The sequence below is a fragment of the Plecotus auritus genome (assembly GCF_963455305.1).
Source record: "Plecotus auritus genome assembly, chromosome: 3".
Lineage (NCBI taxonomy): Eukaryota > Metazoa > Chordata > Mammalia > Chiroptera > Vespertilionidae > Plecotus > Plecotus auritus.
In genome coordinates this window covers 133,945,315-133,967,158 of record NC_137772.1, presented here as the reverse complement: position 1 = coordinate 133,967,158, position 21,844 = coordinate 133,945,315, and the positions used below count along the sequence as shown (strand labels likewise).

General features: G+C 42.8%; 1 protein-coding gene across 2 annotated transcripts in view; it reads right to left on the bottom strand.

Moving 5' to 3' along the window:
* Positions 1–21,370, bottom strand: part of NDUFA9 (NADH:ubiquinone oxidoreductase subunit A9) — a 53,629-nt gene extending 32,259 nt beyond the window's left edge. Inside the window, exons 1-4 of one of the 2 annotated variants that reach the window (XM_080660932.1) lie at positions 21,289–21,369; positions 20,414–20,579; positions 14,539–14,709; positions 14,076–14,173 (exon numbers count right to left, since the gene is read on the bottom strand). In XM_080660932.1, the coding sequence (XP_080517058.1) occupies positions 14,076–14,173; positions 14,539–14,638 (198 nt within the window). In that variant the 5' untranslated portion in view covers positions 14,639–14,709; positions 20,414–20,579; positions 21,289–21,369. Of the gene's footprint in view, positions 1–14,075; positions 14,174–14,538; positions 14,710–20,413; positions 20,580–21,288 lie in introns of both variants that reach the window. The other variant, XM_080660931.1, reaches the window with a different exon arrangement.
* Positions 21,371–21,844: the final 474 nt, after the last annotated feature.

The window sequence follows — 21,844 nt, the reverse complement described above, 5'->3', positions numbered from 1 at the left end:
CCTGGATGAAATGGACATATTCCTAGAAAAATACAATCTTCCAAAACTGAATCAGGAAGAATCAGAAAATGTGAATAGGCCAATAACAACTAATGAAATAGATGCAGTAATCAAAAAACTCCCACCAAACAAAAGCCCAGGTCTGGATGACTTCACAGGGGAGTTTTACCAAATATTCAAAGAAAAACTAACACCTACACTCCTCAAACTATTCCAAAAAAACAAAAAAACAAACAAAAACAAAACAAAACACAAAAAAACAAGAGGACGGAACACCTCCAAGTTCTTTTTATGAGGCCAGCATTATCCTAACTCCAAAACCAGATAAAGACACTACAAAGAAAGAGAATTACAGGCCAATATCCCTGGTGAACATAGATGCTAAAATCCTCCATCCAGCAATATATTAAAAAGATCATATACCATGACCAAATAGGATTTATTCTAAGGATGCAAGGCTGGTACAATATTCACAAATCAATAAACATGATATATCACATAAACAAATTGGAAGACAAAAATCACATGAACATATCAACAGATGCAGAAAAAACATTGGACAAAATCCAACACCCATTTTTGATAAAAATTCTCAGCAAAGTGGGAATAGAGGGAGCATATCTCAACATGATAAAGGCCATATATGACAGACCTACAGCCAACATTATACCTAAGAACAGGAACAAGACAGGGATGTCCGCTTTCACCACCCTTATTCAACACAGTACTGGAAGTCCTAGCCAAAGCGACCAGACAAGAAGAAGAAATAAAAGGCATCCAAATCGGAAAGGAGGAAGTAAAACTCTCATTTGCAGATCACATGATATTGTACATAGAAAACTCTTAAGACTCCACCAAAAAACTACTAGCTTTAATAAATGAATTTGACAATGTAGCAGGATACAAAATCACCACCCAAAAATTGATGGCTTTTTTATACACCAATAATGAATTCTCAGAAAGAGAAACTAAACAAACAATCCCATTTACCATTGCAACAAAAAAATTAAGATAAATAGGAATAAACTTAACCAAGGAGGTAAAAGACTTATACTCAGAAAACCACAGGATGTTTAAAAAAGAGATAGGAAAAGATATAAACAAGTGGAAGAATATTCCGTGTTCATGAATTGGTAGAATTATCAGCATTAAAATGTCCATACTACCCAAGGTAATCTGCAGAGTCAATGCAATCCCTATTAAAATACCAATGGCATATTTCACAGATCTAGAACAAATACTCCAAAAATTTATATGGAGCCAAAAAAGACCCCAAATGCCTGCAGCCATCTTGAGGAAGAAGAACAAACTTGGAAGGATCATAATACCAGATATCAAGTTATACTACAAAGCCACCGTAATCAAAACAGCCTGGTACTGCCACAAGAATTGGCATATAGATCAATGGAACAGAACAGAGAACCCAGAAATCAACCCAAGCCTTTATGCTCAATTAATATTTGACAAAGGAAGCAAGAGCATACAATGGAGTCAAGAGAGTCTCTTCAATAAATGGTGTTGGGAAAATTGGACAGATACATGCAAAAAAAAATGAAACTAGACCACCAACTTACACCATACACAAGAATAAATTCAAAATGGATAAAAGACCTAATGTAAGTCGTGAAACTATAAAAATCTTAGATGATACCATAGGCAGCAAAATCTTAGACATCTCTTGTAGCAATATGTTTATGGATACATCTCCTAGGGCACAGGAAACTAAGGAGAAAATAAACAAATGGGAATACATCAAAATAAAAAGCTTCTGCACAGCAAAAGAAACCATCAACAAAACAAAAAGAGAGCCCACTGTATGAGAGAACATATTTGGCAATGATATATCTGATAAAGGGTTAATATCCAAAATATATAAGGAACTCAAGCAACTTAACAAAAGGAAGACAAACAATCCAATAAAAAATTGGGCAAAGGACCTAAATAGACACTTCTCCAAAACAGACACACAGATCTCCAAGAGACATATGAAAAAATGCTCAAAGTCACTGATCATTAGAGAGATGCAAATTAAAACGAAAATGAGGTATCACCTCACACCTGTCAGAATGTCTACTATCAACAAATCAACAAATGACAAGTGCTGGAGAGGATGTGGAGAAAAGGGAATCCTGGTATACTGCTGGTGGGAATGCAGATTGGTGCAATCATTATGGAAAACAGTATGGAGTTTCCTCAAAAAATTAAAATATGTAACTGCCATTTGACCCATCAATGCTACTTCTAGGAATATATCCTAAGAAACCCAAAACACCAATCAGAAAGGATATATGCACCCCTAAGTTCATAGCAGCATAATCTACAATAGCTAAGATCTGGAAAAAGCCCAACTGCCCATCAGTAGGTGAGAGGATAAAAAAGCTGTGGTACATTATACCATGGAATACTATGCAGCAGTAAAAAAGAATCTCTTACCCTTTGAGACAGCATGGAGGGACCTGGAGAGTATCATGCTAAGTGAAATAAGTCACTTACAGAAAGACAAGTATCACATGATCTCACTCATATATGGAATATAAGCTATCTATAATAATAAAAGTGTAATATGTTAATTAGACTAAATAGCCGAATGACCTTCTGGATGTTCTTCTGCACGTCCTTCTGGACAAAGCCAGGGCTGCAAGGGCTGAAGCAAGCTGCTACACTGCGAGGACCTAGCCCCTTGCACGAATTTCGTGCATCGGGCCTCTAGTTAACAAAATAAACTGATGAATGGTGTGACATGGAAACAAGGAACAGAGTGCAGAATCTTGGAGGCAAGGCAGAGGAGGGTGGTTGGGTGGGAGGTAATCAACCAAAAACCTTGTATGCACATATGCATAACCCAGGGCTGCACGCAGAGAGTGGGGTGGTGAGGGCCTCGGGCGGGGGACAGGGATGGGCTGGAGGGAGTAGATGGGAAAAAAGGGGAAATATGTAATACTTTCAACAATAAAGATTTTTTAAAAAATTAAAATAACAAAAATAAAATAACTCAAGAGTGGAAGAGTGTGAGGCATCCTATCTAATAAACAAGTGATATGCAAATTGACCATCACTCCAACACAGAAGATGGCCGCCCCCATGTGCTCAAAGATGGCTGCCCCCTGTGGACACAAGGTGGCCACCACAAGATGGCTGGCAGGAGAGGGCATTTGTGGGCTATCAGGCCAGAAGGGAAGGGCAGTTGGGAGGGACCAGGCCTGCAAGGAAGGGCAGTTGGGGGAGACCAGGCCTGCAGGGGAGGGAAGTTGGGGGAAACCAGGCTGGCAGGGGAGGGCAGTTAGGGGTTACCGGGCCAGCAGGGGAGGGCAGTTGGAGGCAACCAGGTGTGCAAGGGAGGACAGTTAGGGGCAATCAGGCCAGCAGGGGAGCACAGTTAGGAGCAATAGGGCCGGCTGGGGAGCAGTTAGGTGTCAATCAGGCTGGCAGGGAAGTGGTTAGGGGGTGATCAGGCAGGCAGGCAGAAGCAGTTAGGGGCAATCAGGCAGGCAGGCAGGCAAGCAGTTGGGAGCCAGCAGTCCTGGATTGTGAGAGGGATGTCTGACTGCTCATTTAGGCCCGATTCCAGGGGGCCTAAACGGGCAGTCGGACATCCCTCGAAGGGTCGCAGATTGGAGAGGGTGCAGGCTAGGCTGAGAGACACACCCCCCACATATGAATTTCATGCACTGGGCCTCTAGTTAACTGCATAAATAGCTCTAGAATGAGGCCTGGAGCGAAGGAATCAAAAGGAAACCAGACTCCCAAGGATCAGGCCCAAGAACCCTAGTCAGATCAAGTAACCATTCAGAGAGCAGTTTCAAACAGAAACTGAAGCAGAGAAATCAGAACCCCACACCCATTATGGTCCATCCTTCTAAAAAATAAACAACAAAAACATAGTGAATCCCTCCCCCTCAATTTTGCTTTCCCTGGACTTCCCCTTTCATAATCATTACTAGAGGACCAGTGCACAAAATTCGTGCAAGGGGGGAGGGGATTGGGGGAAGGTGTCCCTCAGCCCAGCCTGCACCCTCTCCAAACTGGGACCCCATGAGGGATATCCGACTGCTGATTTAGGCCCGATCCTGGTAGGATCGGGCCTAAACGGGCAGTCGGAAATCCCTCTCACAATCCAGGACTGCTGGCTCCCAACTGCTCGCCTTGCTTCCTTGCTGATTGCCCCTAACCACTTTTGCCTGCCAGCCTGATCACCCCCTAACCCAGCCGTGGGCAAACTACAGCCCGCAGGCAGGATCCGGCCCATTCAGCTGTTTTATCCGGCCCACAGAGCCGAAAGAGCAAAGGGTTCTCTTGCTCTCCCCTCCGCTCCTTTACTTTGAATTTATATTAGTTCACACAAACATTCCATCCATGCTTTTGTTCCGGCCCTCCGGTCCAGTTTAAGAACCCATTGTGGCCCTTGAGTCAAAAAGTTTGCCCACCCCTGCCCTAACCACTCCCCTGCCAGCCTGATTGACGCCTAACTGCTCCCCTGCCGGCCTGTTTGCCCCTAACTGCCCTCCCCTGCAGGCCTGCTCAACCCTAACTGCCCTCCTCTGCAGGCCTGGTCACCCCTAACTGCCATCCCCTACAGGCCTGCTGCCCCCCCAACTGCTCTCCCCTGCAGGCCTGGGTTCCCCCTAACTGCCCTTCCCTGAAGGTCTGGTCACCCCCAACTTCCCTCCTCTGCCAGCCTGGTCACCCCTAACTGCCCTCCCCTGCAGGCTTGATTGCCCCCAAATGCCCTCCCTTACAGGCCTGGTCCCTCCCAACTGCCCTCCCCTGCTGGCCTGATCGCCCACAACTGCCCTCCCTTGCAGGCCTGGTCCCTCCCAACTGCCCTCCCTTGCTGGCCATCTTGTGGCGGCCATCTTGTGTCCACATGGCGGCAGGATCTTTGACCACATGGGGGCAACCATCTTGTGTTGGAGTGATGGTCAATTTGCATATTACTCTTTTATTAGATAGATAGGATAGAGGCCTGGTGCATGGGTGGGGGCCAGCTGGTTTGCCCTGAAGGGTGTCCAGGATCACGGTGGGGGTTCCCTTGGGGCATGGGGTGGCCTGGGCAAGGGGCCTGTGGTGGTTCGCAGGCCGGCCACACCCCCTGGCGACCCAAGCGGAGGCCCTGGTATCTGGGGTTTATTTATCTTCTACAATTGAAACTTTGTAACCTGGAGTGGATTCAAGCCTTCTGCTCACTTTGTGGCGTCAGCCATTTCTGTTGGGATTTATTTATCTTTATAATTGAAACTTTGTTCCCTTAAGCGGAGGCCAAGGCAGGCCAGAGCTTCAGAAGCTTGGCTTCCTCCCTTGCTGGTGGCAACCCTAGCCTCCTGCTCTCTCCAGCTCCGTGGCTGCCGCCATTTTTGTTGGGATTTATTTACCTTCTATAATTGAAACTTTGTAGCCTGGAGTGGGCCGGCCAGGGTATGTGGAAAGCTTCACTTCCTCCATCACTGGGGAAACCCAAGCCTCCCTTCTGCTCTCTCCGTGGCCGCAGCCATCTTGGTTTCGGTTAATTTGCATGCTCGCTCCTGACTGGCTGGTGGGAGTGGCTGGTGGGTGTAGCAGAGTGATGGTTAATTTGCATATTATGCTTTTATTAGATAGGGTTCTCTTCAAAGTTATGTTTAGTGCTTGTATTCCCTAAGACTGTGAGCTCCCCCTGGACTTGTTCATCAAGATATACCAGGCACACAGCAGACACTCAATAAGCACCTATGTAAAGAATGAAATAAGTAATATAGTTCAATTCTAATGACTCTCTACATTTTCAAGCCAGTAGCTATATAGCATTTCACCTACACTTGTGTAATATTTTTATTTTGAGCATTGACAAAGTAACCAATAATCTTAAGTTACAAAGAACTAGGAAAAACCTAAGCTACTGTAACTACATTAACAAGAGGATATTTGAAAATAAGATTTTGGAAAGGAAAAAAAACTTTAGAAACATGAAATTTCCAATATAAATATAGTTCATGAACATTCAGTAAAGAATAAATAAAATGCGATCTTGAAAGGGAAAGTGGAGCTTATCGGAAGCCTGATAATCCACAACTGCAGCACCCACCAAACAGCTGCGAGTCCCAGAACACCGGTCCCCAGTTGGGGCAAACACGCGGATTCAGAGGAGCTCTACACTCCACCGGAAAGGTCAGATTTCGCCTGGGATAAGGTGAGGTCTCTGGTCCCGGTGGGAGAGAGAAATGCGCATTTTGCGGGAGCTGGAGGACCAGGGAAGTCTGTGCCTAGAAAAATCCGTGGCTGTTGGGGCTGGCATGATCCGTGAATGTGGAAGGGGGTCCTCAGAGCTGCTAACAGAAGGGGTCTCTAAAAAGCAACCCATTTTGATCTGACGTGCAGGGACAGCCTAAGAATTTCAAAGGTGTGCCGGCTGCTTAGACTTGTGCGCAGAACCATTGTTCACACACTTGGGCTTTTTCCTCTTCAAATCCTTGCTTCTGATTACTAAGCCCAATACATAGGATCACCAAGTTGGGGACACCCTGGGAGACTGCAGGGGAAAGTTGTTTTTCTGGAACCTGGGGATCGAAGCGGGGAGTGACCATCAGAGAGCCAGCTCTGAGGCAGCCCACTTCCACAAACCGGTATTGAGTGACACAGGGAAAGAGGGATCTAAATACAGGCTAGAGAGGCCACATAGATCCGGAAATCAATCCAGAAACACTGTCACCCAGGGGCTGAATCACAAATACTCTTGTGTAATCAAAAATAAAGGAATACGAGAAATTAAGACAGACCGCCTGCTTAAAAATCAGGACTGGCTTACAACACTGAGGAGCAGTGAAATGCAGGGAACTGCAATACTGTCCGGACTGAGAAACAGGCGTGCCAAACAGAACAATAGAGGAAGTGAATGACCTTCACTACTGCACATTTTATTTTTTTTATTTTCATTTTTTGCATATTTTACTCAAGAAACTATTTTTTTTCTTTTTTCCTCACTTGATTTTACCTTTTTAATTATTACATTTTTATTTTCAATCAGTATTATTACTACTACTATTTTATCTTTTTTCTTTAAAGTATCATTTTATTTTCTCTTTATTTTACTTTGGGATTAGTGTTCTACATTCTATTTTCATCTTTCCTTTAGCATCGTTATACTCTATCTCAAATCTACCTTTATGCCATCACTCTCTTCCTAACCTTTCCTCTTTTGGTGTCCTGTTTATCTTACCCCTATCCTGCTTTAGATTTTCCCTATTCTTTCTGTTTACCCCCAGTTAAAATTTCTTTTTTTTTTTTTTTTTTTTTTAAATATATTTTATTGCTTTTTTACAGAGAGGAAGGGAGAGGGATAGAGAGTTAGAAACATCGATGAGAGAGAAACATCGATCAGCTGCCTCCTGCACACCTCCTACTGGGGATGTGGCCGCAACCAAGGTACATGCCCTTGACCGGAATCGAACCTGGGACCTTTCAGTCCGCAAGCCGACGCTCTATCCACTGAGCCAAACCGGTTAGGGCCCCAGTTAAAATTTCAACCTACTTATATATCTAATCTCCAATCCCCTGCTCCAAGTCCATACACACCTCTCTCTTCACTGTCTTAACTATCCAAAAAATTGTTTTCCTCTCTGTCCTTTTGTTGTTGTTTGCTTGAATGTTGATTATATCGAATTTTTATGCTTTTTTGTGAGATTGTCTTATTATTTTTTGTTTGTTTTTTTGTTTGCTTGGTTTTTGTTTGTTTTCTTTGCTTCTGTCTTCCCTTGCCTCACTTGATATTAGTTGGTGTTGTAGTTTGTATTAATCCCTAGGTACTTGTTGCTGGCATTTACTGGCATTAATGGTTGTTCTATTGGAGTTTTCTCCCCATATATATAGTTTGTTCCCCTTTCTCTCTTAGTCTCTTTCTTGTCTCTCTTACTTTTTTTTTCCTTTTCCCAATTTCATTTTGACACTCCTTTTTTTTTTTTCTTTCTTTCTTTTTCCTCTTCTTCTTTCCCTCCTATCCCCTAATTTGCCTTTCTCTGGTGGTCAGGAGGTTATTAATATCATGAATACATTTCCGTTCATTGCCTTGTGTGTTGTACCTGGTTGTGTTGTATTTTGTGCCTTTAAATCAACGCAGGAGAGAGAAAACTACATAACCAGACATCTGGAGAAGAGAGACCATGGGGAGACAAAGAAATGGCCCGCATATGAAAGAAAAGCAGGCATCACGAGAAAAGGAAGTAAACAAAATGGAAGCAAGAAACCTTCCAGAGAAAGAATTCAGAGAAATGGTCATAAGGTGGCTGAAAAGAATGGAAGACAAATCCGACAATATGAGTAAGAACCAAGAGGAAATGAAGAAGAACCAAGAAGAAATGAAAAATGACATCCCTGCTGTAAAGAACTCAATAGAAAGCATCAAGAGTAGACTAGAAGAAGCAGAGGACCGCATCAGTGAGCTAGAAGACAAGATGGGAAAAAATACTCAAGTAGAGCAGCTTCTAGAAAAAAAAAATTAAATTCAGGAGGAGAGCCTAAGGGAACTTTGGGACAACACGAAATGAAACAACATCCGCATAATAGGGGTTCCAGAAGGAAAGGAATCTGAGCAAGGAATATAAAACCTGTCTGAAGAAATATAATGACAGAAAACTTCCCTGATATAGGGAAGAAAAAAACCCACACAAATCCAAGAAGCTCACAGAGTCCCAAGCAAAAAGAACCCCAAAAGACCGATGCCAAGGCAAATTAGAATTAAATTGGCAAACACCAATGACAAAGTAGAATCTTGAAAGCGGCCAGAGAGAGACAGGAAGTTACCTACAAAGGAACCCCCATAAGACTAGCAACTGATTTCTCAACAGAAACTCATCAGGCCAGAAGGGAATGGAATGAAATATACAAAGTCATGCAAAGGAAGGGTCTGAATCCAGGAATACTGTACCCAGCAAGGCTATCAATCAAAATTGAAGGTGAAATCAGGAGCTTCACAGACAAAAAAGGACTAAGGGAATTTATTACCACCAAATCAGCAATGCAAGAAATGCTAAAGGGTCTGCTGTAAAAAGAAGAAATAGGAAGCGAAGAAGGAACACAGGGGTAAAGAATAAAAATGGCGACAAATAAGTATCTATCAATAATAACTTTAAATGTAAATGGATTAAATGCCCCAAACAAAAGACAGGGTAACGGATTGGATAAGAAAACAAGACCCATATATCTGCTGTCTACAAGAAACCCACTTCAGAAAAAAAGACGCACACAGACTGAGGGTGAAGGGATGGAAAAAGGTTTTCCAGGCGAATGGAAATGAAAAAATCACCTGGGCTAGCAATACTTATATCTGACAAATTAGATCTCAAAGTGAAGGACATAACAAGAGATAAGGAAGGCCACTTCATAATACTAAAGGGAGCAATCCAACAAGAAGAAATAACTCTGGTAAACATATATGCACCCAATACAGGAGCACACAAATACATAAAAAAACTCCTGGAGGATATCAAGGGAGAGATTGACAGCAATACAATTATAGTAGGGCACTTTAATACCCCACTATCACCATTGGACAAATCCTCTAAACAAAAAATCAGCAAAGAAACATCAATCCTAAATGACTCACTATACCAGATGGAATTAATTGACATCTTCAGAACATTTCACACCAAAGCCACAGAATATACATTCTTCTCAAGTGCACATGGGTCATTTTCAAAGAGTGACCATATGTTGGGACATAAGCAAAGTCGCTTCAAATTCAAGAAGATAGAAATCATATCAAGCATCTTCTCAGACCACAGTGGCATAAAACTGGAAATCAACTACAATAAAAACAATCCAAGAAATCAAACACATGGAGACTAAACCGCATGCTATTAAACAATTGCTGGGTTACCAGATAGATCAAAGAAGAAATAAAAAACATCATGGCAACAAACAACAATGAAAACAGTACAATCCAAAATCTATGGGACACAGCGAAAGCAGTCTTGAGAGGGAAGTTCATAGCTCTACAAGCCTACTGCAAAAAACAAGAAACAATGGTAATAAATTAGCTAACCCTACAACTCAAAGAGTTAGAAAAAGAGCAACAAGAAAAGCACAGTGTAAGCAGAAGGAAGGAAATAATAAAGATCAGAGTGGAGATAAACAACATAGAGACCAAAGAAACAATACAAAAGATCAACAAAACCAAGAGCTGGTTCTTTGAAAGGATAAACAAGATTGATGAACCTCTAGCCAGGCTCATCAAGAAGCAAAGAGAGAGGACCCAAATAAACAAAATCAGAAATGAAAGAGGCAAAATAACAACAGATTCCGCCGAAATACAAAGGGTTGTTAAAAAATACTATCAACAACTCTATTCCAACAAACTGGACAACCTGGAGGAAATGGACATATTCCTAGAAAAATATAACCTTCCAAATCTCAATCAGGAAGAATCTAAACAGCTCAATATGTCAGTAACTATGGAAGAAATTGAAGCAGTCATCAAAAAGCTTCCAGCAAACAAAAGCCCGGGGCCAGATGGTTTCACAGGAGAGTTTTACCAAACATTCAAGGAAGAACTAAAACCTATCCTCCTCAGACTATTCCAAAAAATTCAAGAGGAAGGAACACTTCCAAGCTCCTTCTATGAAGCCAGCATCACCGTAATGCCAAAACCAGATAAAGAGAATTGCAGGCCAATATCCCTCATGAACATAGATGCCAAAATCCTCAACAAAATTCTAGCAAATCGGATTCAGCAGTACATCAGAAAGATCATACACCATGACCAAGTAGGTTATCCCAGGAATGCAAGGATGGTACAATATTCGCAAATCAATAAACGTGATACATCACATAAACAAATTGAGAGATAAAAATGACAGTCATATCAACTGATGCAGAAAAAGCATTTGACAAAATCCAACACCCTTTCTTGATAAAAACACTCAACAAGGTGGGAATAGAAGGATCATACCTCAACATAATAAAAGCTATATATGATATACCCACAGCTAACATCATACTCTACTCAAAAACTAAAACCATTTCCCCTAAGAACAGGAACAAGACAGGGATGCCCGCTCTCACCACTCTTGTTTGACATAGTACTGGAAGTATTAGCCATTGCGATTAGACAAGAAGAAATAAAAGGCATCCAAATTGGAAAAGAAGAAGTAAAGCTGTCCTTATTTGCAGATGACATGATATTGTACATAAAACCCCCGAAAGACTACATTAAAAAACTAAAAGACTTTATAAATGAATTTGGCAATGTAGCAGGATACAAAATTAACGTCAAGAAATCTATGGCATTTCTATACACCAATAGTGAACTTACAGAAAGAGAGACTAAAAAAGCAATCCCATTTACCATCGCACCAAAAAAATTAAGATACCTAGGAATAAACTTAACTAAGGAGGTAAAAGACCTATACACGGAAAACAGGACACTGAAAAAAGAGATAGAGGAAGACGTAAACAGATGGAAGAACATACCATGTTCATGGATTGGTAGAATCAACATCATTAAAATGTCCATACTACCCAAAGCAATCTATAGATTCAATGCACTCCCCATTAAAATACCAACGGCATATTTCACAGACCTAGAAAGAACTCTCCAAAAATTCATCTGGAATAAAAAAAGACCGCGAATAGCACAGCAATCCTGAGAAAGAAGAATAAAGTAGGTGGGATCTCAATACCAGATTTCAAGCTGTATTACAAAGCCACTGTCCTCAAAACAGCCTGGTACTGGCACAAGAACAGACATATAGATCAATGGAATAGAATAGAGAACCCTGAAATCAACCCAAATCACTACGCACAATTAATATTTGACAAAGTAGGCATGAAGATACAATGGAGTCAAGACAGTCTCTTCAATAAATGGTGTTGGGAAAATTGGACAGATACATGCAAAAAAATGAAACTAGATCACCAACTTATACCATACACAGAAATAAACTCAAAATGGATACAGGACTTAAACATAAGACGGGAAACCATAAAAATACTAGAGGAATCCACAGGCAGCAAAATCTCAGACAAATGCGGAAAGAACTTCTTCACTGATATTTCCTCTAGGGCAATGGAAGCCAAAGAGAAAATAAACAAATGAGACTACATAAAAATAAAAAGCTTTTTCAGAGCAAAAGAAACCATCAACAAAACAACAAGAAACCCCACTGTATGGGAGAACATATTTGCAAATGGTATCACTGATAAAGGTTTAATCTCCAACATCTACAGGCAGCTTATACAACTTAATAAAAGGAAGATAAATGATCCAATAAAAAAGTGGGCAATGGACCGAAATAGAATCTTTTCGAAAGAAGACAGAAGGAAGGCCAAGAGACACATGAAAACATGCTCAAAATCACTAATTATCCGAGAGATGCAAATCAAAACGACAATGCGATACCATCTCACACCTGTCAAAATGGCTATCATCAACAAATCAACAAACGACAAGTGTTGGCGAGGATGTGGAGAAAAAGGAACCCTCGTGCACTGCTGGTGGGAACGCAGACTGGTGCAGCCACTGTGGAGAACAGTATGGAGTTTCCTCAAAAAACTGAAAATGGAACTCCCATTTGACCCAGTAATCCCACTCCTAGGAATATATCCTAAGAAACTAGAAACACCAATCAGAAAGGATATATGCACCCCTATGTTTATAGCAGCACAATTTACAATAGCTAAGATTTGGAAACAGACTAGGTGCCCGTCAGCAGATAACTGGATCAGAAAACTATGGTACATGTACACAATGGAATACTATGCTGCCATAAAAAAGAAGGAATTCTTACCATTTGTAGCAACCTGGGTGGAATTGGAGAACATTATGCTAAGTGAAATAAGCCAGTCAATGAAAGAAAAATACCACATGATCTCACTCATTTGTGGATAATAAAAAACATTATAAACTGATGAACAAAAAGATAGATATAGAGGCAGTAAAACATCAAACAGACTGTCAAATTACAGCGGGAAGATTAGGGATAGGTGGGAGAAATAAGAGATCAACCGACGGACTTATATGCATGCATATAAGAGTAACCAACGGATGCAAAACATTGCGGGGGTGAGGGCATGTATGGGAGTGGTGTGGAGGGGGGCAATTGTAAGATATGTACACATATACCTTAATAAAAAAAGAAAAAAAAAGAATAAAATGCCATTAAAATACGTCAACATTTAAAGAGATCACAAATCATGTATATAAAAAGAATATCAGATATTAAGGATATTTACCAAATATATTTTTTAAAGGGGAACATGGGCAAATGGAAAAGCTCAGTTCCATGCATGATGATGAAAGTAAGAAAAGTTAGCTAAAAGAACAATAGGCCCAAACATCAAAGCCCAGTGTTTCTCAGTAGCAAAACTGCAGACATTTTGGGCAGCCCATTTCTTTGTGGAAAGAAACTGTCCTGTGCACTGTAAGATATTTAACATCTCTGTCCCCTACCTAATAAACCAGTAAGATCTCTAGTCACTGACACACCAAAAGGGCCCACATATTTTTAAGCATCCCTTGAAGGGTCTCCCCCACCCCATTCCCCATCCCTCTACCCATTGGCAACTACTGGTGTAAAGGAAGAACCTGATATATTGATTATATTCTTCATACTACGTTTTTTAAATCTGGGGTGTATTTTACACTTAACAGTGCATCTCAGTTCTGACTAGTCACATTTCATGTGTTCAATAGCCATATGTGACTAGTGATTACCATATTGGACAGCATAGGTTTACGGCAGGGGCTGGCAAACTATGACCCACAGACAAATCTAGTCTACAGTTCAACTTTGTAAATAAAGTTTAATTGGAACACAGTCACCCTTATTCCTTCACATATCGTCTATAGCTGCTTTTCAGCTACAAGGGCAGAGCTGAGTAATTATGGCAAAGACCCTATGACTCACAAAGCCTAAAATATTTACTATGTAGAGCTTTACAGAAAAAGTTTACCAACAGCTAGACTAGAGTTTTCAAAAATGCCCTGTGAATACTAGTAGAAGATGCCTTTGGTCCACGCTGAAATGAACTGCTTATTTATTAACAGCCTCTCTTTCCTAAAAATAACCTCATAGTCATTTACATGTGTATTCAGTAATACAGGCTCTTACCAGAAAGATAATCTGGCCCAGGTCACCCATAGGACGAAGGTGCATGTAGTCATATGTATCACACCGATAGGGTATGATTACCTGTGACCCCATACGCCCTAAAAGAGAATGGATTGAGACAAGGATCAATGTTAACATAATATGAAAACATTATATGACAGTGATATGGTAAATATTTAAATGCCAGTACATGTGAATTGACACTATAACAAAAAGTGTATTTTGGCATGTCAGAGATGCCATAACTTTTCAGAGTCCCCTATTCCCATTTTAGCATCATATAGGAAGTGTGAGGAAGTATGGATGTGCTCACAATGCTCACAGTAGACCAAAATTACATAAATCCAAGACAGGAGTCATTCAGAACACTGTTAAAATGAAAAGAAACATAGCTCCTGGCTTCTCATTAGGTAACCCTAATAAGTGGCACTGGAGTATACTAAACTCCAGGAACTTTACTTACCAAGATGGTTGACAACATATCGGCCCAGGAATCCTGTTGCTCCAAACACAGTGGCCACCACCCCACTGACTGAGGAACGCCCACTTCTCCCATGAGGCATGAGTGCATGGTGAAGCTGGCGCTGGGGTGGGCCATGAAGCACGGCTGTGGCTAATGCAGTAATAGAAGAACCTTAAACAAAAGCCCAGAATATACAAAAATGGAAAGTATTAATATAACAGTGACTATGAATGAATACAAATAGCTCATTTTCCTAGGAACCTATAACATTATTTGCTATCAGTATTTTCATTTACTTAGGTTAAAACTTATATTAACTTTAAATTAATTTAATTACCAGCTGCTCTTGCTCTTTGGGGCCAGTATTAAGTAAAATAAGGGTTACTTTGAACACAAGCACTACAATTGATCTAACAACTGAGACAACTACTAGGTGACTAATGAGCAAGTAGCTATACAGCATGGATATGCTGGACAAAGGGATGATTCTCATTCTGGCAGCATGGAGAACAGCATGAGATTTCATCATGCTACTGAAAATGATGCATAATTTAAAACTTATGGATTGTTTATTTCTGGAACTTTCCATTTAATATTTTCAGACTGGAGGGCAATTAACACTGTGGAAAGCAAAACTATAGATAAGGATAGAGGGTGTCTACTGGTGTTAGCTCTATCAAGCAATGCTGAAAAGTGAAGTAGCATGAGGACAGAGTACTATGGGATCTAGAAAATGTTGGCTGCAAATGGCCTTAACAAGAGAAATTTTATTGGAATAGTAGGAATTAAAGCCTGAATGGAGCAGGCAAAAGAGAAAATGTGAAGAAAGAAAATGGTAAAAGGAGTAGTGACAATCTTTTGAAGAGATCTGATATAAAGGGGAAAAGAAAAATAGGACTAGAGTAACATGAAGACAAGGAAGGTAGCTTTTTTAAAATATGAGATGTTATAGCATATGCTAAAGGAAACGACCCAGTTGATAAGAAAAATTAATGATGCAAAAGAGGGAATGAATAGATAAGAGAGGATGGCCATAGATCAGAGCTGAAGGAAGTCATCTGGAGAGAAGGCAGAGAATTATCACAGATTTTTGTGGTGGGAAAAAGAGATTTTCTCATCTGATTCCTTAATTTCTCTGTAAAGCAGAGAATGAGACAGAAACACATGTTTTTACTTTAGAAGACTGATGATGTTAAATAATTGTTATAGAGAAAGGGAAAGCAAATTTCCTACGGAAATGGTAGTGTTGAATATCTACTTTGTATTCTATTGAAAATCTACTTTGAGATTTGTATTCATGAATTTAAAATAAGGCCAGTCAGTTTGTTTGGTATTTTCCCTAGCTCAGTTCTCCACTGCTCAGGGGCAGGCAGGAAATACATGGAAAGCTTGGTTTAGTCAGTGTTGACTTTTTTGCTAACAAAGGGAGATGGGCTGGAGAGTTGAGAATGTATGAAAAGGAATTATTAAAATGATGATTAAGGCAGGAAGTGAGGGCATAGGATAAAGGACAGTCAATAGGATGGGAACAATTGCCCTAACCGGTTTAGCTCAGTGGATAGAGCATCGGCCTGCAGACTGAAAGGTCCCAGGTTCGATTCCGGTCAAGGGCATGTACCTTGGTTGCGGGCACATACCCAGTGGGGGGTGTGCAGGAGGCAGCTGATCAATGTCTCTCTCTCATCGATGTTTCTAACTCTCCCTCTCCCTTCCTCTCTGTAAAAAATCAATAAAATATTTTTTAAAAAAAAAAGATGGGAACAATTACTGGACTCCAAGAATTAAGACCACAAAGGATTGTTATGAGGATCAGAATAAATGTACATAAGGCATTCAGCACATTACCTAAATCACATTTGGCGTTGCATGAATAATAGCTGTTTTCATTTATTACTACTTCAAAATACCTCAGAAGGTAATGTTACACTAACCTCACATGGTTATTTGTTTTTTCAACAATTATGGGCCAAGAACTATTCTAGAAACTGTGTCTAGTATAGTAAAAAATGACAAAGTCCCTAGCCTCAAGGAGCTAACATTTTAGAGGGTTGTATGGGTATTAATAATATATTGATAAGTGCCTTCCTCATGTAGGTGCTCAATAAATATGTTATTACCCTCTTTGGTTCCAGCCTCTCCATTTTCTTCCATGTATTATGAACATCATTAGGAAAGTAACATTATTTATTCCTTATATTCCTCTGTCCAAAAACCTACATTGGTTTCCTACTGTAATTCTATCTAATAAAAGAGTAATATGCAAATTGACTGTCACTCCAACACACAAGATGGCCGCCCCCATGTGGACACAAGATGGTCGGCAGGGGTGGGCAGTTGTGGGAGATCAGGCCAGCAGGGGAGGGCAGTTGGGGGGGACCCAGGCCTGCAGGGGAGGGCTGTTGGGGAGGGGACCATGCCTGCAGAGGAGGGCAGTTGGGGGTGACCAGGCTTGCAGGGGAGGGTAGTTAGGGGTGACTAGGCCAGCAGGGGAGGGCAGTTAGGGGCAATTGGGCTGGCAGGGGAGCAGTTAGGCGTCGATCAGGCTGGCAGGGGAGTGGTTAGGGGTGATCAGGCTGGCAGGCAGAAGCAGTTAGGGGCAATCAGGCAGGCAGGCAGGCAGGCGAGCAGTTGGGAGCCAGCAGTCCTGGATTGTGAGAGGGTTCCCAGATTGGAGAGGGTGCAGGTTGGGCTGAGAGACAACCCGCCCCCCCACCGCGTGCATGAATTTTGTGCACCAGGCCTCTAGTATCTAAATAAATTGTCTCCAAACATATTTACTTGCATACTGCATTATTTTTTAAGTATGTATTTATAAATTACACACATGTTCTAAGTACTCCAACGGTATAGACAATTATAAAACATGTATTAAATCACTAGAACAGTGTACATACAACCACTATAGTAAGCAGTCTGGTGATTCCTCAAAAAATTAAGAATAGAGCTACAACACTACCCAGCAATCCGTCTCCTGGGCATATATCTGAAAAACTTGAAATCATGTATTCACAAAGATATATGCACCCCTGTGTTCATTATAGCATTATTCACAGTGGCCAATACATGGAAACAACAAAGTGTCCTGCAATAGAGGATTGGATAAAGATGTGGTATATACACACAATGGAATACTACTTCGCCATGAAAAAGGATGAAATACTGTCATTTGGAACAACATGGGTGGACCCTGAGAATATTATGCTAGGTGAAATATGTCAGTCAGAGAAAGCTAACAGCCATATGATTTCACTCATATGTGGGATATAACACTGAAACTTGTGAACACAAACAGCAGTGTGGTGGTTGCCAGAGGGAACAGAATAGAGAGAGAAGGGGGTCCTAATATGTTGTGACAGGAGAAGATTTGACTTTGGGTGGTGGGCACACAGTGCAATGTACAGATCTTGTAACATAGAAACCCACACCTAAAATCTATATGATGTCAACCAACGTCACCCCAATAAATTAAAAAAAAAGAACAGTGTATATAGTTTGAATAACATAAGTATTAGTTCGGTTGTTTTGTGGGTTTGTTGGTTTTTGTTTTGCTTTGTTTGTATTCTATTATTTCCTCTTGCAAAACCCACTTTGGAGACAACTGATCTAAACTCTGTTTGGCTTTCAAAGGCCTCTATTATTTGATCCTATGTAATGTATCCAACTTCCTTTCCTACTATCCCAGACCTACAGGTAATCATTTCACAGCCTCCTAAGTACTTCATGGTTCCATTCTCACCATCTAGTCCTTGCCAGTGAAAGGAAAATGCCCAACCTTTCTGACTTTCTAGATCATAACAACCCTCACAAGATCAGTGGAAAAACTGCCATTCCCTGGTCTTCCAATCTTCCCTCACTGCTTCAAATGATACCAATCTTTACCTTTTCTGATATCCTATGGTACTTAATAGTCTCTCCACACTTCACTATGTATCTTTGTTTCACACAATTGTTCTATAGTGTTTTGATTATATTACACACTAGAGGCCCAGTGCACGAAATTCATGCATTGGGGGGGGGTTGTCCCTCAACCCAGCCTGCACCCTCTCCAATCTGGGACCCCTCGAGGAATGTATCCCCCTAACCACTCCCCTGCCCAGCCTGATCACCCCTAACCACTCCCCTCCCCTGTCTCTCAGCCCAGCCTGCACCCTCTCCAATCTGGGAACCCTCTCACAATCCAGGACTGCTGGCTCCCAACTGCTCGCCTGCCTGCCTGATTGCCCCTAACTGCTTCTGCCTGCCAGCCTGATCACCCCCTAACCACTGGGATCGGGCTTAAACGAGCAGTCCGACATCCCTCTCACAATCCAGGACTGCTGGCTCCCAACTGCTCGCCTGCCTGCCAGCCTGATCACCCCCTAACCACTCCCCTGCCAGCCTGATTGATGCCTAACTGCTCCCCTGCCAGCCTGTTTGTCCCTAATTGCCCTCCCCTGCAGGCCTGATCACTCCTAACTGCCCTCCCCTGCAGGCCTGGTCACCTCTAATTGCCCTCCCCTGTAGGCCTGGTCACCCCTAACTGCCCTCCCCTGCAGGCCTGGTCCCCTCCAACTGCTCTCCCCTGCAGGCCTGGTCACCCCTAATTGCCCTTCCCTGTAGGCCTGGTCACCCCTAACTGCCCTCCCCTGCAGGCCTGGTCCCCCCCAACTGCTCTCCACTGCAGGCCTGATCCCCCCCAACTGCTCTCCCCTGCAGGCCTGGTCACCCCTAACTGCCCTCCCCTGCAGGCCTGGTACCCCCCCAATTGCTCTCCCCTGCAGGCCTGAGTCCCCCCCAACTGCCCTTCCCTGCAGACCCAGTCACCCCCAACTTCCCTCCTCTTCTGGCTGGGTCACCCCTAACTGCCCTCCCCTGCAGGCTTGATTGCCCCCAACTGCCCTCTCTCACAGGCCTGGTCCCTCCCAACTGCCCTCCTCTGCTGGCCATCTTGTGGTGGCCATCTTGTGTCCACATGGGGGCAGGATCTTTGACCACATGGGGGCAGCCACCTTGTGTGTTGGAGTGATGGTCAGTTTGCATATTACTCTTTTATTAGATGGGATAGAGGCCCGGTGCACGGGTGGGGGCCGGCTGGTTTGCCCTGAAGGGTGTCCCGGATCAGGGTGCGGGTTCCCTTGGGACGTGGGGCGGCCTGGGCGAGGGGCCTGTGGTGGTTTGCAGGCCGGCCACGCCCGCTGGCGACCCAAGCAGAGGCGCTGGTATCTGGGGTTTATTTATCTTCTACAATTGAAACTTTGTAGCCTGGAGCGGAGCCAAGCCTTCTGCTTGCTCCGTGGCGGCAGCCATTTCTAGTGGGATTTATGTATCTTCTATAATTGAAACTTTGTAGCCTTAAGCGAGGCCTGGGCCTTCCAGGGTGTGCCGAAAGCTTGGCTTCCTCCATCGCCGGGGGCAACCCTAGCCTCCTGCTCTTTCCAGCTCCCTGGCTGCCGCCATTTCTGTTTGGGTTTATGTATCTTCTATCATTGAAACTTTGTAGCCTTGAGTGGAGGCCTAGGTGGGCAAGGGCAGGCAGAAAGCTTGGCTTCCTCCATTGCCGGGGAAACCCAAGCCTCCCTCCTGCTCTCTGTGGCCCTAGCCATCTTGGTTGGGTTTATTTGCATATTTGCTCCTGATTGGCTGGTGGGTGTAGCTGAGTGGTGGTTAATTTGCATATTACTCTTTTATTAGATAAGATTAAACTTGCCTCTCCGGAGTCAGCTAAAAGGTTATTTTACCAGAGACAATAAAGCAGCATGACAATCTATGTTGTCAGTTAAAAAAAAAAGTTAAAAAACAATTATAAAAATATCTAAAGGGGGACATCAGTAACACTTTCAACAATACAGATAATTTCTTTTAAAAACTAGAGCTGTGATTAGCAGATAGCAGGTACCATGAAAAAAATAGAACTTCTGGAGGTCGATGGTGTGTTTGTGAAGGGCTGGAGGGTGAAATAACGAGGTTGAAGCATAACTGGATTAAATTTCTTTGCTTTTAGCCTCTCTTACTGAGTGGAAGAGCAAATGCATGTTTTCAATCTCAGGACGATAATAGCAGATCTAGTAAGAATAGAGGGGTAAATGAACAACGCTTAGAAAAATCCCAAGATATCCTTTACTCTTCCCTTCCCTTTCCACCAAGTTCCGGATTCCTCTCTCTACAAGCATCCCTCGATTCCCCAGGCCCCAGCACCTCGGTCTAACACACTGTTCTCTACAGAGATGCTTTTGATTCAGAAAGTGCTTTCATGAATATTACTTAATTTAATCTTTTCCGAAACTCCCTGACGTTGTGGTATTATCATTTCCATTGTGCCACGAAAGATCTTAAGTTGAGACCGAGTAAGGGTTTGCACAAGGTCTTAAAGCAAATCCATTAAGAACTTTCTCTCCACTATCCTCCTCTCCCCCATCCTTTCCAGACTCCTCTCCACGACCCCTCACCCCAAACATAAATATTTCTCAGAACCCCAAACCCTTGCAACCCTAAGAGAAACCTGATTCTCTCGATCCGTTAAACGTCCCTCACTTTCTCCTCTCTCCTTCCCGTTGCTCACGTTCTCCCAGGGCAGACCCCTTCCCAAATGCACCTTTGAATTTGTGAATCGGAGACGCGACGGGAAGGAGAAACTGAATGGGCGCAGCCCTGGATCTAGAAAATCCAAAGTGTCCAGGGCGTCGGCATGACAGCTGCAGCACGGCGCCAGTCCCAACATTTTCACCCTGTCTCGGAATCCCAATCCGGGCCCGTTTTCCCAGTGACACTTACGTGACATTGGCAGGACCCGGACAACCCGGGGGTGAGCGGCGGCCGCCATCTTCTCCCACAATCCCCTGCCGCCGGCGCTCCGCAGACTACGGCAACTAGGCAGGGTCAAAAGTAATCGTCCCAACGGGCTTGCGCAGGCGCACACCGGGAAAGGGGGTGGGTCAGGCATTGGCTGGATGGTGGCGGAGAAAAGGGCTGGGGAAAGAGAGTGAAACGGCAGGGAGGGAACGTGAAGGAAAGGGGGAATAGAAAGAGAAGAATCCTGAGGTCGGAATCTCAGATCTCAGATTACAGAACGAACAGTAAAAATCATCTCGTTGTCGAGAAACCAGAAGTTCAGCGTCAACCAGTAATTGACTGACTCCAGGGCCTACAAAATGACAGAACCCGAGCTCAGCTTTTCTGATTCTCAATTCATTGTTTTCTAAAAATGTCAGAGAGGGAAGCCTTGGTGAGACTGGGGGAAGGTGGAGGCGTGGCCTCTGAATTCCTTATCTGTAAGGAGACAAGCAAGGTCCTGGGGAGAAGTTGAACAAGAAAGGAGTGGGGCAGGGAT